Here is a 16,184-nt window from a genome sequence, read left to right on the forward strand (position 1 = left end):
AACTACGGACTACACTAATGACGTCTGACTTAACAAAGCTAATAATGTCAACTATGGACTACACTAATGACGTCAGACCTAAAGCAAAGCTAATAATGTCAGCCTTGCACTACACTAACGACGTCAACCTTGACTACAATGACTACATTACTGGTGACAGACTGTAAACGGCTCAGACTCGTCAGCCAGCTCGCCCTCTGTCACAACGCCAGCCTTAGCCCCGAGGCCAGCTCGCCCTTTGCCCTCGACCCTACGTCATCTACACGCCCTCCCCCACCCACCCACTTCATCGTTAGCTTCTTCCATCCCCCAACCCTCTTCGTCATCGCTCGTCGCGTGACCTCCAAGGCGATTCAAGAGAAGGAGGAAAAAGGGAAAAGCAGGCCCGTGACAAAAAGCTGCCATTGACAAGGGCCCAGGCCAAACACGATCGCTGGTCTCCCCTTGTCGGAGTGTTGCCCGTGAGACAATATGGCGGCGGAGGGCCCCGAGACGTTCTCAGCGGCAGCATGTTCAACGTCACGCGCTCATGATGCAACTCAAGCAGCACGTGCGCTCGACTGCCTTAGTTTAGAGGATAAAGGACAGGGGGACTGTTCATGCACTCCTCCCATGTCTGCTCCCCCTCTCCATGGGGGGAAACACGTCAGGGCGACAGGCTGCCATTGACCCTCGGCCATGCTGGACCTGGACCCTACCCTGTAACCCCTTGTCTCCAAGTAACAGTAACAATGTAACCCGATATAACAGATGGTGTGTTGTGTGTTGTGTGTGTGGTGTATATTTTGTGTTACATATGTTGTGTGTTGTGTTCTACATATGTTGTGTGTTACTTATGTTGTGTGTTACATATGTTGTGTGTTGTGTGCTACATATGTTGTGTTGTGTGCTACATATGTTGTGTGTTGTGTGTTACATATGTTGTGTGTTGTGTGTTACATATGTTGTGTGTTACTTATGTTGTGTGTTACTTATGTTGTGTGTTACATATGTTGTGTGTTGTGTGCTACATATGTTGTGTTGTGTGCTACATATGTTGTGTGTTGTGTGTTACATATGTTGTATGTTGTGTGTTACATATGTTGTGTGTTGTGTTCTACATATGTTGTGTGTTACTTATGTTGTGTGTTACATATGTTGTGTGTTGTGTGCTACATATGTTGTGTGTTGTGTGCTACATATGTTGTGTTGTGTGTTACATATGTTGTGTGCTACATATGTTGTGTGTTACTTATGTTGTGTGTTACATATGTTGTGTGTTGTGTGCTACATATGTTGTGTTGTGTGCTACATATGTTGTGTGTTGTGTGTTACATATGTTGTGTGTTGTGTGTTACATATGTTGTGTGCTACATATGTTGTGTTGTGTGTTACATATGTTGTGTGTTGTGTGCTACATATGTTGTGTTGTGTGCTACATATGTTGTGTGTTGTGTGTTACATATGTTGTGTGCTACATATGTTGTGTTGTGTGCTACATATGTTGTGTGTTGTGTGTTACATATGTTGTGTGCTACATATGTTGTGTGTTACTTATGTTGTGTGTTACATATGTTGTGTGTTGTGTGCTACATGTTGTATGTTGTTATGTCATAGCCTTGCACTTCAAAGGGTGTCGACCTCACGCGGCCGCTGTCCACTCATACACAAAGTCGCTGGTTTGTGGCCTTTGTGCGATTGGTCGGTCAGCTTCCTGTGTTGTCCGTTAAACATGGGTTAGGGTTCCTGATTTATGATATAATGGCAAGAGGATAGGTCCACTTTCCACTGTTTCTGTCGGCACATTAATGATACATCTTGGATGTTGTGCAAATCAAAGGCTTTTACAAACATTTGTTGATGTGCTACTGTGTGGCCGTTACAGCTGTAACCGATCTTCACAACTTGTGTGTTACGTCACACGGCACGCCGTGACCCACCTTCTCTAGAGACGTTATACCACAGTTGACATTTAGACTTTTACATCTGCTGGCTTTGGTTTGCTGTCATCAGCACGGCTATCCCACACCTTATGTGTCACTGCCATGATCACGGCTATCCCACACCTTATGTGTCACTGCCATGATCACGGCTATCCCACACCTTATGTGTCACTGCCATGATCACGGCTATCCCACACCTTATGTGTCACTGCCATGATCACGGCTATCCCACACCTTATGTGTCACTGCCATGATCACGGCTATCCCACACCTTATGTGTCACTGCCATGATCACGGCTATCCCACACCATATGTGCCACTGCCATGATCACGGCTATCCCACACCACATGTGTCACTATCAGGTGAAATGTGCTGGCATGCCGTCCTACGGTTTGAGCGCTGGAACCCAGTTGATTGCAAACAACAAAATGTCGGAGTGTTGGAAAGTACGAGAAGAGAAGCAGGGAGGTGTAGTGCATAGAAAGCTTACAGGCGGGTGAAAGGCTGATGCCTGTGATGCCCGGATGTTACAGGCTATACACAACTGTCTGACAATGCAGCTTGAAGGAGCGGCCAGTAATGCCAGTGTGCCACAGGGCCTAAAATATTATCTGACAATGCATCTTGAAAGAGGTGGCCTCAATGAGGTGTCCACGAATGGCGGGCAAGGGAGGAAAGCCAAGATTTGTCGGCCTTTGTCTGTGGAAGGAGGGACAACTTCGTCCCGTCTGGCGCCGACACAATAGTGGGGGAGATAAACGCACTTTTCATTTGCACGTGTCGCCACTTGGTGCTGCATGCAGATTAACGACCTTTTCATGGCCAACACCGGGCACTAACAACACCAGGCCCTCCCACTACTGGCCACTGGCAAACACAAGGGGAGACAACAAGGACGTCACAACGACAGATATTAGAGTGGCCGATCCTGATCGTCACAAAGAAGAAAAGTGGCAAATCCCTGCAAATCCTGAAGCTCAAACTGCTTTTCACTCCATTCTACGCACAAAAAACAGGGTCACCATCCTGCCTTCATGATACCGTCATCCTGCTGTCATCCTGCTGTCATCGTCTACATATGGTGGCTGCTTACTAGCAGGTGATACATTGTTACACACGTCTACACACGATGCCTGGTGTCTCGATGTAGTCAGACATTTTTTGTCTATTTCTAGCAAAATCGCTCCAGTAGATGAGACAGCGGTTGTTACTGGCTACAACGTCTTGAATTCCATATACAGTGTACAATATACCTCTCTGTAGCCTACACACTAGACTGACACACGGACTACACGCTAGACTGACACACTAGACTGACACACAGACTACACACTAGACTGACACACGGACTACACGCTAGGCTGACACACTAGACTGACACACAGACTACACACTAGACTGACACACTAGACTGACACACAGACTACACACTAGACTGACACACGGACTACACACTAGACTGACACACGGACTACACACTAGACTGACACACAGACTACACACTAGACTGACACACGGACTACACACTAGACTGACACACTAGACTGACACACAGACTACACACTAGGCTGACACACAGACTACACACTAGACTGACACACTAGACTGACACACGGACTACACACTAGACTGACACACAGACTACACACTAGACTGACACGCGGACTACACACTAGACTGACACACGGACTACACGCTAGTCTGACACACGGACTACACGCTAGTCTGACACACAGACTACACGCTAGACTGACACACGGACTACACACTAGACTGACACACAGACTACACACTAGACTGACACACAGACTACACACTAGACTGACACACAGACTACACACTAGACTGACACACAGACTACACGCTAGTCTGACACACGGACTACACACTAGACTGACACAGGGACTACACACTAGACTGACACACAGACTACACGCTAGGCTGACACACAGACTACACGCTAGTCTGACACACGGACTACACGCTAGTCTGACACACGGACTACACGCTAGTCTGACACACGGACTACACGCTAGACTGACACACAGACTGACACACAGACTACAAGCTAGTCTGACACACGGACTACACACTAGACTGACACACGGACTACACGCTAGACTGACACACAGACTGACACACAGACTACACGCTAGGCTGACACACAGACTACACACTAGACTGACACATGGACTACACACTAGACTGACACACAGACTACACGCTAGTCTGACACACAGACTACACGCTAGACTGACACACAGACTACACACTAGTCTGACACACGGACTACACACTAGACTGACACACGGACTACACGCTAGTCTGACACACGGACTACACACTAGACCGCATGCGGCCCGCGAAACATTTTTGTGCGCACCGCGGCCACGTCCGCGGTGTATCTGTATGTTGTGCTTGGTGACTAACTCCCGCGGTGAAAATTACCGCCGTTCACAAGCGAAATACACTGCATTCTGCACCAAGAAGCACTCTGTGGCAAAAGTCTACAAATGAAGAACGTGATGGATGTTGTCGTGAAGTCGGTGAACTTCATACGTGCACGGGGTCTCAACCACAGACAGTTTGTGTCATTTCTAGCTGATTTAGAAACGGAATACGGAGAGTTGCTGTATCTTATGGAAGTCAGATGGTTGAGTCGTGGAAAAGTGCTGCAGAGATTTTTTGAACTGAGACGGGAAATAGCATTGTTCGTGGCAATGAAAGACAGAGACATACCTCAGCTCAGTGACCCAATGTTTTTGTCGGATCTTGCTTTTCTTACTGACATCAAGCAACATCTCAATACACTCAATTCACAACTACAGGGCTCAAAGCAGCTGATTACCGTGATGTTTGACCGCATCAAATCATTCAGATGCAAGCTGACTTTGTGGGCCACTCAGGTGGCAGATGGAAACCTGGCTCATTTCTCTTTTGTACAGAGCATAACGGTTGAACCACAGCGCCTGAAAGACTACGTAGACATCCTCTCCAGACTAGTGGAAGATTTTGAACACCACTGTCAGCAACTCACTGCTCTCGAACCACAGTTTGTCCTTCTTGCCACTCCGTTCGCAGTTGATGTGAAAAACGTGACAGAGGAAGTCCAGATGGAACTACTGCACCTGCAGTGTGACACTGTTCTGAAGCAAAAATACGTTGATGTTGGAGTTCCAGATTTCTACCAGTTTCTTCCTAGAGAGAATTTTCCAAACTTATTCTGCTCAGCTGCTAGAATTCTAGCGATGTTTGGGAGTACGTACGTTTGCGAACAGTTTTTCTCCAGAATGAAGATCAACAAAACAACATTACGATCAAGACTGACTGATGAGCATCTGACAGCAACCTTGCGGCTTGCCACTACACGCGACTTCAGGCCTAACGTCGATGTCTGGTCTCTGCCAAACGATCTCAGCTGAGTGGACAGAAACAGGAGTGACGAGCCATCTGTAGTAGGCCTAGTAATTATAGTTGGGTTTTGTTTTTTTTTTTTTTTTTGGAACTACAGTTTCTGCTTTTTTATTAGTGACAGAGACAACGTCAACTTATTTTAATAAACTAAACTGCCTGTTCATGTAATAAACTACACTAAATGTAATTAATAATTATAAAAACTTTATTTTAGCATTTAACTGCAGTGACAGTAGTGTTGGTAAAATTTAACGAAAAAACATTTTGTTTTCGTGGTGCGGCCCGCTGACTGGCTGTTACTTTCCACTGCGGCCCACATGCTAATATGAGTTTGAGACCCCTGAACTAGACTGACACACGGACTACACGCAAGGCTGACACACGGACTACACACTAGACTGACACACCAACTACACGCTAGGCTGACACACGGACTACACACTAGACTGACACACAGACTACACACTAGACTGACACACCAACTACACGCTAGGCTGACACACGGACTACACACTAGACTGACACACGGACTACACACTAGACTGACACGCGGACTACACGCTAGGCTGACACACGGACTACACACTAGACTGACACACAGACTACACACTAGACTGACACACCAACTACACGCTAGGCTGACACACGGACTACACACTAGACTGACACACGGACTACACACTAGACTGACACACGGACTACACACTAGGCTGACACACTGACTACACGCTAGGCTGACACACTAGAATGACACACAGACTACACACTAGACTGACACACTGACTACACGCTAGGCTGACACACGGACTACACACTAGACTGACACACGGACTACACGCTAGGCTGACACACGAACTACACGCTAGTCTGACACACAGACTACACGCTAGTCTGACATACGGACTACACGCTAGGCTGACACACGGACTACACACTAGACTGACACACGAACTACACACTAGAATGACACACGAACTACACGCTAGGCTGACACACGAACTACACGCTAGGCTGACACACGGACTATACGCCATGTACACGTGCACTCGCCAATGCTCGCTACGGGCCTTAATGAAAGTAACAAGAGGAGGAGTTATTGCACCTGCTTTTTCACCTGTCGTCCCATCAAAAGACCCTCGTGAATGTCTTCTGCTACTTTCCAGCGAATGTGCCACAGGTGACAGCCGCCATCCGCGTAACAGCTTTCTCACCCGTGCAGTAGACAGTCGTCAGTTCAGGGCTGACGAGCACGAGCAGCGGGTATTAGGAGTCACGCAGTCCTCCCTCCATTGTCCCCCCCAACACTGTTCCACACCCCCCACACACACCCCAACACACACTCGTCCTGTGCTGACGGACTAGCGCCACGACTGTGGCTCGTCTGTGGTGTACATGCGCCGCTAATTAGCTAATTAGGTTATTAATAACCCGCCCTCGTACAGCGCCATTTCCACGTGACGTACAAACATGGCGGCTTACGTTACTGGACGTAGCAGTTGCTGCATGCTTATGTTTATTTATTTGTTGTGTCTAGCCGTCCGGTCGTGAGTTCGTCAGTGAGTGAAGTGAGTGTGGGCTGTACCCGGGGTAGATCCCTTGCCCTCACCTCCCCTTGGGTGTAAGTACCCTGTACTGTCTTTGGGCAGGCACGACATCAGCGCCACTTGTGCTACAGTGTTATACCGGTTATAGGTGGTTATGTGTGGTTATGTGTTGCACTAGTTATAGGTGGTTACGTGTTATACCAGTTATATATGGTTACATGTTATACCAGTTATTCGTGGTTATGTGTTACACTAGTTATATGTGGTTGTGTGTTACACTAGTTATAGGAGGTTACATGTTATACCAGTTATGCATGGTTATGTGTTACACTAGTTATAGATGGTTGCGTGTTATACCAGTTATACGTGGTTATGTGTTACATTAGTTATAGGAGGTTACATGTTATACCAGTTATATGTGGTTACATGTTATACCGGTTATAGGTGGTTATGTGTTACACTAGTTATAGGTGGTTGCGTGTTATACCAGTTATACGTGGTTATGTGTTACACTAGTTATAGGTGGTTACATGCTATACCAGTTATATGTGGTTACATGTTATACCAGTTATACGTGGTTATGTGTTACACTAGTTATAGGTGGTTACATGTTATACCAGTTATACGTGGTTATGTGTTACACTAGTTATAGATGGTTGCGTGTTATACCAGTTATACGTGGTTATGTGTTACACTAGTTATAGGTGGTTACATGTTATACCAGTTATGCATGGTTATGTGTTACACTAGTTATAGATGGTTGCGTGTTATACCAGTTATACGTGGTTATGTGTTACATTAGTTATAGGAGGTTACATGTTATACCAGTTATATGTGGTTACATGTTATACCGGTTATAGGTGGTTATGTGTTACACTAGTTATAGGTGGTTGCGTGTTATACCAGTTATACGTGGTTATGTGTTACACTAGTTATAGGTGGTTACATGCTATACCAGTTATATGTGGTTACATGTTATACCAGTTATACGTGGTTATGTGTTACACTAGTTATAGGTGGTTACATGTTATACCAGTTATACGTGGTTATGTGTTACACTAGTTATAGATGGTTGCGTGTTATACCAGTTATACGTGGTTATGTGTTACACTAGTTATAGGTGGTTACATGTTATACCAGTTGTACGTGGTTGTGTGTTACACTAGTTGTACGTGGTTACATGTTATACCAGTTGTACGTGGTTATGTGTTACACTAGTTATAAGGTGGTTACATGTTATACCAGTTGTACGTGGTTATATACATGTTATACCTAGTACAGGTGTGATGTCCGGTGCCAGAGACCACAACATCCACCCCGCTGACCCGCCTGCTGACAACGGACAAGTCTCGGCCCCTCAAGTGCCAGCGGACGAGAAAGGTGTGTAGACAGGTGCTGTAACTAAACGCGTCTACGTCTGTCTACGCCCCATGACAGTTTAGCAGAGAGGCTGGCACGTGCAGTATTCCATCAGCCACTGACGTCACGGGACAGCCTCGCGAGCTGGACTCGAGAGTTTCCTTGACGACAGAGTACACAACATGGCGCAGACTGTAACAACGGAAAGCTAGGGCTCTTGTGAGCGAGGTCCACTACCAACCTCGTGACACTTTGGCCTCCTAGCCCTGGTTTCTGTGCGCGTGTGTGAGTGTGTGTGTGTGTGGCCAGTGCGTGTGTCGGTCGGCGTGTTGACAGTGCGTGTGTACACGTGTTGACAGTGCGTGTGTCGGTCGGCGTGTTGACAACCTCACACACCGTGTGTTGCGCTAGGAGCAGTGTGAGCTCTTGAGTCAATGAGGTCTTTGAGGTGCTGAAGGTGACAAACACAAAACACACGGAAGGAGTCAGAAGGGTTCAAAAGTAGGCGGCGCTGCCTGCTGACCCTGGCGCCATGACAGGGCCCGTCACATTCCTAGTCTAGGTCTCTAGGTCACAGAGCTACTTTCTCCATTTCTTTGTATGGCTTTGTTAACCATGATACTAACATTCTGAAATTGTAATCCCTCATTAAAATAATAAGTAGCTACCCCTGACTAGAATGATGAGTAGCTAAACCCTGAGTTACAAGGTAACGACAAGTAGCTACCCCTGACTAGAATGATGAGTAGCTAAACCCTGAGTTACAAGGTAACGACAAGTAGCTACCCCTGACTAGAATGATGAGTAGCTAAACCCTAAATTACAAGGTAAAGACAAGTAGCTACCCCTGACTAGAATGATGAGTAGCTAAACCCTAAATTACAAGGTAACGACAAGTAGCTACCCCTGACTAGAATGATGAGTAGCTAAACCCTAAATTACAAGGTAACGACAAGTAGCTACCCCTGACTAGAATGATGAGTAGCTAAACCCTAAGTTACAAGGTAACGACAAGTAGCTACCCCTGACTAGAATGATGAGTAGCTACCCCTAAATTACAAGGTAAAGACAAGTAGCTACCCCTGACTAGAATGATGAGTAGCTAAACCCTAAATTACAAGGTAACGACAAGTAGCTACCCCTGACTAGAATGATGAGTAGCTAAACCCTGAGTTACAAGGTAACGACAAGTAGCTACCCCCTGACTAGGACCAGTCAGATCAACCTCATCAGCAGCTATGGGTGCTGTTGCAGGGTTTGTCGGAACTTGTCAGATCAATGCCAGTAGCGGCTACAGCCGGCACTACGCACTTTGTCGGAACAAGTCACGTGAATGTCGATACCAGATGTCGCGCGCGGAGTGGTCTGTCGGAACTAGTCTCGTCAGTGCCCTCAGCAGCTATTGCACCTGTCACAAACTATCACATCACCATCACTGGCAGCCATCACAATACTCCTGGGGTCTGTCAAACAGCCGCACCCGTCACATCAGTGCCTGCGACATCTTTATGTAGGCTGCGTGTCTACAGACATTTACTGCAGTAACTCGTATACAAATGTACATATTCCGGTGTGAATGTGTGTATATATATTCTAGTGTCAGTGTGTGTACATATTCCAGTGTCAATGTGTGTGTACATATTCCGGTGTCAATGTGTGTACATATTCCAGTGTTAATGTCAGTGTGTGTACATATTCCAGTGTCAATGTGTGTACATATTCCAGTGTCAATGCGTGTGTATATATATTCCAGTGTCAGTGTGTGTACATATTCCAGTGTCAATGTGTTTGTACATATTCCAGTGTCAATGTGTGTGTACATATTCCAGTGTTAATGTCAGTGTGTGTACATATTCCAGTGTCAATGTGTGTACATATTCCAGTGTCAATGCGTGTGTATATATATTCCAGTGTCAGTGTGTGTACATATTCCAGTGTCAATGTGTGTGTACATATTCCAGTGTTAATGTCAGTGTGTGTACATATTCCAGTGTCAATGTGTGTACATATTCCAGTGTCAATGCGTGTGTATATATATTCCAGTGTCAGTGTGTGTACATATTCCAGTGTCAATGTGTGTACATATTCCGGTGTCAATGTGTGTGTACATATTCCAGTGTTAATGTCAGTGTGTGTACATATTCCAGTGTCAATGTGTTTATGTATTTCATATGCATTTGCAGCTGTTCATGTTAACAGCATGAACAAAATGTGTAGGAAACTACAGATATGTGAACATCTCACAGCGTGTATTAGCTGTCCATGTGTCCATGCTGGTGTGTAACATGCTGGCATGTTTGTGTTTGTGTGTGTGTGTGCATGTTTGTATGTGTGCTGTTGTGTGTGTGTGTGTGTGTTGCTGCTGCTCTACAAGATGCTCAAGAACTCGAACACAAACGCCATGGCCGTTAGCTGTGTGTAAAATACTGATGTCAATAAGTCAAGCACTGTCCAGTGCCTTCTAAACATTACTTAGTTGTTTCAAGAACTCAGAAATGCGTGGCGAGTACTTCTTGTCTACTTCTACACATGTACGTGTCGCTAAATGTCATTGGCAAACATACTTATTGTCAAGTCTCACACAATGTTGAGTACCTTTAGTCACCTGGGAAACACTGGGGTCAGTAAAGTGCTCTCCATGTCCAGCACCTGTAGCGGTGCCCGGGGGCAGCAAACATCACGTGGGGGACCCCAAGCCACACTCGTACGGTCAGCTTTTATTTTTCTTGTTGTTACCCTCGACAGTCCATGGAAACTCTTCGATATTCCTTGCTTTTCATGGTGAGGCAAGGGTTTGGGGCATCGATTACAGCAACAGTGCATATCGTCTGGTGCAGTGGAGGCAAGAGTTGCCACCCTTTGTGTACAAACATGAACAAATACCGCCATTGTACAAACTGAAATAGGCCGTGAGGCTGAAGTTGAAATCTCTCGTTGGATGTTTTTATTATCGGCTTCAACCCGGCGCAGCTTTCACACAAGATGATCAGGGTCACACTGGAAGTGAGTCAGAAGTGTCCTGGAAATGTATCAACATTCTTGGGACCCACCTTGCAGACCGCTTGCTCATCCCCAAGATCTCAGTTCAAACAGTTTGGGCTGCACCAGAACTGATACCTATGGACTTAGCCATCTGCTGGACAGGAAGACGCCTGTCATCCAAAACCAGACGGTGATTGGCAGCAACTTGATCATCAGTGGTTGAGGTTTTTGGACATGACTGAGGGTCATCTTCTGTGCTGCCCCTGTCCCGCTTGAACTCACAGCCCACTTCATCACAGTTACATAGGAAGGGGCGACCTCAGCAGGTGTCTGTAGCATGTCCTCATGGATTTCTGTTTGACACCTTTCTTTTGCTGATACTGTAGGACTGCTCGGACCTCTCTTGTGTCTATTTTTAGATTTGTCTCACTACCCTTGTACTACTCACTGCCTCGTACAAACACACACATCCTTCTATTTATCCTTTTGATGACTTCTGCTTTGAAAAAGAAGTCTAATGATATATCTGCTTCCTCTGAATTGCACGGAATTCCATCTCCACCATCTTAACCCAGGGTATATCTATGTGGGTTACAGTTAAGGTGAAGGTTAATTCTAGCTCTGATCAATCTCAGAACAAAGCACCAAGTACCCACTACCCCAGCTGTAAACTACCAGCCAGATAAAGCTACATACAGGTGAGTGCTAGAGGCGCCTCCTATGTGTAACAGTCTATACACCCGGGTGGTCCAAGACTTTTGGTAAATGAGCTTTTCAAACACCCCTTGAGGCCTTTACTATGGTAACGATGTGCACATCCCGGGTGGTCGTAGCCTTCAGGTCAGCGTGTTTGATGAATGGGAGCATCCATAGTTATTGTTGGTGATGCTGGGTGAGGGTGAGGGCTGGCTATGTTTGATGTTGTGGCCACTGGACGTCACCTGCGTGCGTCACGCACTGCTAAAGGGCCAGACGGTCAACGACAGCAAGTAACTGCACTTGTTAAAGGGCCAGACGGTCAACGACAGCAAGTAACTGCACTTGTTAAAGGGCCAGACGGTCAACGACAGCAAGTAACTGCACTTGTTAAAGGGCCAGACGGTCAACGACAGCAAGTAACTGCACTTGTTAAAGGGCCAGACGGTCAACGACAGCAAGTAACTGCACTTGTTAAAGGGCCAAACGGTCAACGACAGCAAGTAACTGCACTTGTTAAAGGGCCAGACGGTCAACGACAGCAAGTAACTGCACTTGTTAAAGGGCCAGGCAAAATACTACAGAGTGACTCGCTGACACACGCACCTCGCGCACGTGACCACGTGGACTAGACTGAGGCTTTTTTTGCCACGGACGTATAAGGGTGGACTGCTGTTTGTCTGCCGAGACCAACGCTTAGCCTCTTGCCAGTCTCGGCGAGCCTAAACAATGATTGCGACTAAACCGGAAGCTTTGTACACTCCTGCCTCCTTTTAGTAGTTGACTGGAAAAAATCGTCTGCCAGCAGTCCAGTCATACAAGTTCATGGGTTGACAATAAGGAGATAACCGGGTGTTAACATTCATCGCTTAGAGATGCCCGCGGGAGGTCTTCCGGACACGTGACATGAAGTCTGCATCGTGGTTTGTAAACGGGTGTTAACTTTACCCGATACAAGGATACACCCGACACCCGACATCACGCGCTTCAAGACGAACTTTAGTCTGGTATTCTTGCCTTCTGAACGACAACCACAACGCGCGGGTTAGAACGAAGCACGTGGTTCATGACGTCACGATGATACAGATAACAGACGGTATGACATCATATTGCGACACGAACTTCATTTTCACGCCATGATGCCAACGGACTGAACTAAGCGTCACGATGCCACAGGTGGGAATATTGTGACATGACATCAGGATGTCGCTGTCAAATGTCCACTGACCAGGAAGAAAACTAGCTGTCACCTCGCCGGTTAACCTGTCCAAACCGTCATTAGTGTTTCTATGGTGTGACACCACTAGCACACGTGAACCTGTCCAAACTGTAATTAGTGTTAGTGTGGTGTGACACCACTAGCACACGTGAACCTGTCCAAACCGTCATTAGTGTTAGTGTGGTGTGACGCCACTAGCACACGTGAACCTGTCCAAACTGTCATTAGTGTTAGTGTGGTGTGACACCACTAGCACATTGTAACCTGTCCAAACTGTCATTAGTGTTGTGTGGTGTGACACCACTAGCACATTGTAACCTGTCCAAACCGTCATTAGTGTTAGTGTGGTGTGACACCACTAGCACACGTGAACCTGTCCAAACTGTCATTAGTGTTAGTGTGGTGTGACGCCACTAGCACACGTGAACCTGTCCAAACTGTCATTAGTGTTAGTGTGGTGTGACACCACTAGCACACGTGAACCTGTCCAAACTGTCATTAGTGTGGTGTGACACCACTAGCACACGTGAACCTGTCCAAACTGTAATTAGTGTTGTGTGGTGTGACACCACTAGCACATTGTAACCTGTCCAAACCGTCATTAGTGTTAGTGTGGTGTGACACCACTAGCACACGTGAACCTGTCCAAACTGTCATTAGTGTTAGTGTGGTGTGACGCCACTAGCACACGTGAACCTGTCCAAACTGTCATTAGTGTTAGTGTGGTGTGACACCACTAGCACACGTGAACCTGTCCAAACTGTCATTAGTGTTAGTGTGGTGTGACACCACTAGCACACGTGAACCTGTCCAAACTGTAATTAGTGTTGTGTGGTGTGACACCACTAGCACATTGTAACCTGTCCAAACCGTCATTAGTGTTAGTGTGGTGTGACACCACTAGCACACGTTAACCTGTCCAAACTGTAATTAGTGTTAGTGTGGTGTGACACCACTAGCACACGTGAACCTGTCCAAACTGTCATTAGTGTTGTGTGGTGTGACACCACTAGCACACGTGAACCTGTCCAAACTGTCATTAGTGTGGTGTGACACCACTAGCACACGTTAACCTGTCCAAACTGTCATTAGTGTTAGTGTGGTGTGACACCACTAGCACACGTTAACCGTTAACTTTCAAATCACTTTCCAACAAACAAAAGACCAATGTTCTGAACAATTTCCTTTGTTTCGTGTAAGCGTTTGGGGTGTGGATGAACGGAATGTGTATCTATGTATCTATATCCATATCTATATCTATATATCTATATATCTATATTTCTATATATATATCCTAACTAGGATAACAACAGATTTGTATTGTAGAGATATGACTCAGCCGTGTTAAGAAGAGGCTAGCAGTCAAAAGGAAAAGCAGACTATGGCAAGCAAGCTGTGGGTGAGAGTGTGACAATGATGTGGAAGAAGAGAAAGGTATAAATTTCTACTTTACTTCCATTTCTTATTTCGTGAAAAAAGGAATTGCTGGCGACGGAAACGATCTGAAATGTTTCTCTCAGACTAATGATCATTACAAGGCACTGAAAATCAAATGGTGGTATCACAATTTCCAGACACCAGGTGTGATCATGAACGCGAGATTTTCTCACAAATAAATGAGCTGAAAACAACTTCGTCATGGGGAAAAACTGTTGCTATAAGTATTATGTATTTTTGCTTGCTTAGTATTGCAACACCTGTTTATAAAACCCCAAAGTGTCGCGATATTACATAAACAAAGAGTTTTCATACGAAGGTTTTTTTTAGTGTGTGTGTGTGGTGATTTCTCAGAGGCGTGTTCTTACTGTGTAAGTATATAGAATATATTTAAATCTTTTTCTCAAAAAAAGATGAAAATTTGGGTAAGGTCCTCAGCCTTTACCTTTGCTAGTGCAAGACTATGGCATGAGCGGTTGAGAGGTTGTCTTGAATCTGAGAAGTTGAAAACTTATTCAAGCTCACGAAGTCAAGTTTTATTCTTTTTTCTCTTTGAAAAAGATTGAACTCACCTGCTGTCACGATGATCATTGTAATGTGGCGGACAAAGTAAAGAGCTTGAACTGCACCAGCGCCGTCTACTGGCGAAGTAGTCTTGTGTGAGGTTGGCCTCCTGGGTACAGACTGTCCCCCAGTCGTCACAGACTGGTCTGGTCACACCTGTGTACACACACACCTGTGTCAGTGGGGGCCTGATTGTTCTTGTTTCCCAAGCGTATGGTAAGTTTGAGGTTTTAACAACATATTCCTCTCGTGAAGTGAAGTGGTTACTGCCCTTCACACCTCACGAAACAAAACTTGAGCAAGTTGTAGAGAAAGAGGCGGACTCCGCACAAACAACTCAAGCGTGAACACCAAGCATCGGTCAGCAAAGAACAGACAGGACAGCTGGCCACGACTCCTCACAAATCAATCACGTGACGAGACGGTTACTCGGGTACATGTCCAAGGCCCTCAAACCTTGTCTAAAGGTGCTCTGCCATTTTTTTTCTTCTTCTTCTTCTTTTTCCGACGGCCCTCTTTGCTTTGGGCTGCGATGGTTCAAATGAACTTGAAGCTTGCGAGTTATTTCCCCGACAGTCCTCCAGCTCCTCCCTCTCCACCTTCAGTCTCTCGCTGTCACCGCCCTCCACTCCCCTACACACACTACACCGCGCGCCTGCAACCCCGCCACGCGTGACGACAACCACGCGACTCGCGCGCTGCTGCACGTGCTGTGAGCACAACGCCCCGCACTCGCCGCACCTTCTGACGTGCTGCGTCCTACAGGCGTGGGGGGCGTGGGGGGCCGTGGGGGTGAACGAACAGCAGGATCTCTCCACCCAGCCCCCACTTGAGCATGTACTAAACAGAAAAGCCCTATGGTATGGAGATCAAAAGGACGCCAAAGACTTGGGTGGACGTCAGCAAGACCCACCCACCCCATTACACACCCACCAACCGGTACTTGTGACAAGTGACAACATGACACTGACACCTAGAACAAAATGGTCGCCAAGTGACCCGAGTACACCACTTCCTGTCGCTGCGGATGCTTTTTTCCAACAAAG

At 46.3% G+C, this 16,184-nt stretch overlaps 2 protein-coding genes across 2 annotated transcripts in view; one reads left to right on the forward strand and one right to left on the reverse strand.

Moving 5' to 3' along the window:
• The window catches only part of LOC112563084 (nitric oxide synthase, brain-like), a 98,985-nt gene extending 83,207 nt beyond the window's left edge, over nucleotides 1–15,778 (reverse strand). The window contains exon 1 of the mRNA XM_025236805.1: nucleotides 15,147–15,778. The gene's annotated coding sequence lies outside the window, so the exon portion shown is untranslated. The remainder of the gene's footprint in view (nucleotides 1–15,146) is intronic.
• LOC112562524 (general transcription factor II-I repeat domain-containing protein 2B-like) lies at nucleotides 4,449–5,345 on the forward strand. Its single transcript, XM_025235806.1, has one exon. It carries the CDS (start codon nucleotides 4,449–4,451, stop codon nucleotides 5,343–5,345), a length of 897 nt encoding a protein of 298 aa, XP_025091591.1.
• Nucleotides 15,779–16,184: the final 406 nt, after the last annotated feature.

This window comes from Pomacea canaliculata, linkage group LG4, assembly GCF_003073045.1.
Source record: "Pomacea canaliculata isolate SZHN2017 linkage group LG4, ASM307304v1, whole genome shotgun sequence".
Classification (NCBI taxonomy): domain Eukaryota; kingdom Metazoa; phylum Mollusca; class Gastropoda; order Architaenioglossa; family Ampullariidae; genus Pomacea; species Pomacea canaliculata.

Coding starts and splice junctions, on each gene's coding strand:
- LOC112562524 (XM_025235806.1), top strand. CDS start 4,449: ATGGATGTTGTCGTGAAGTCGGTGAACTTCATACGTGCACGGGGTCTC.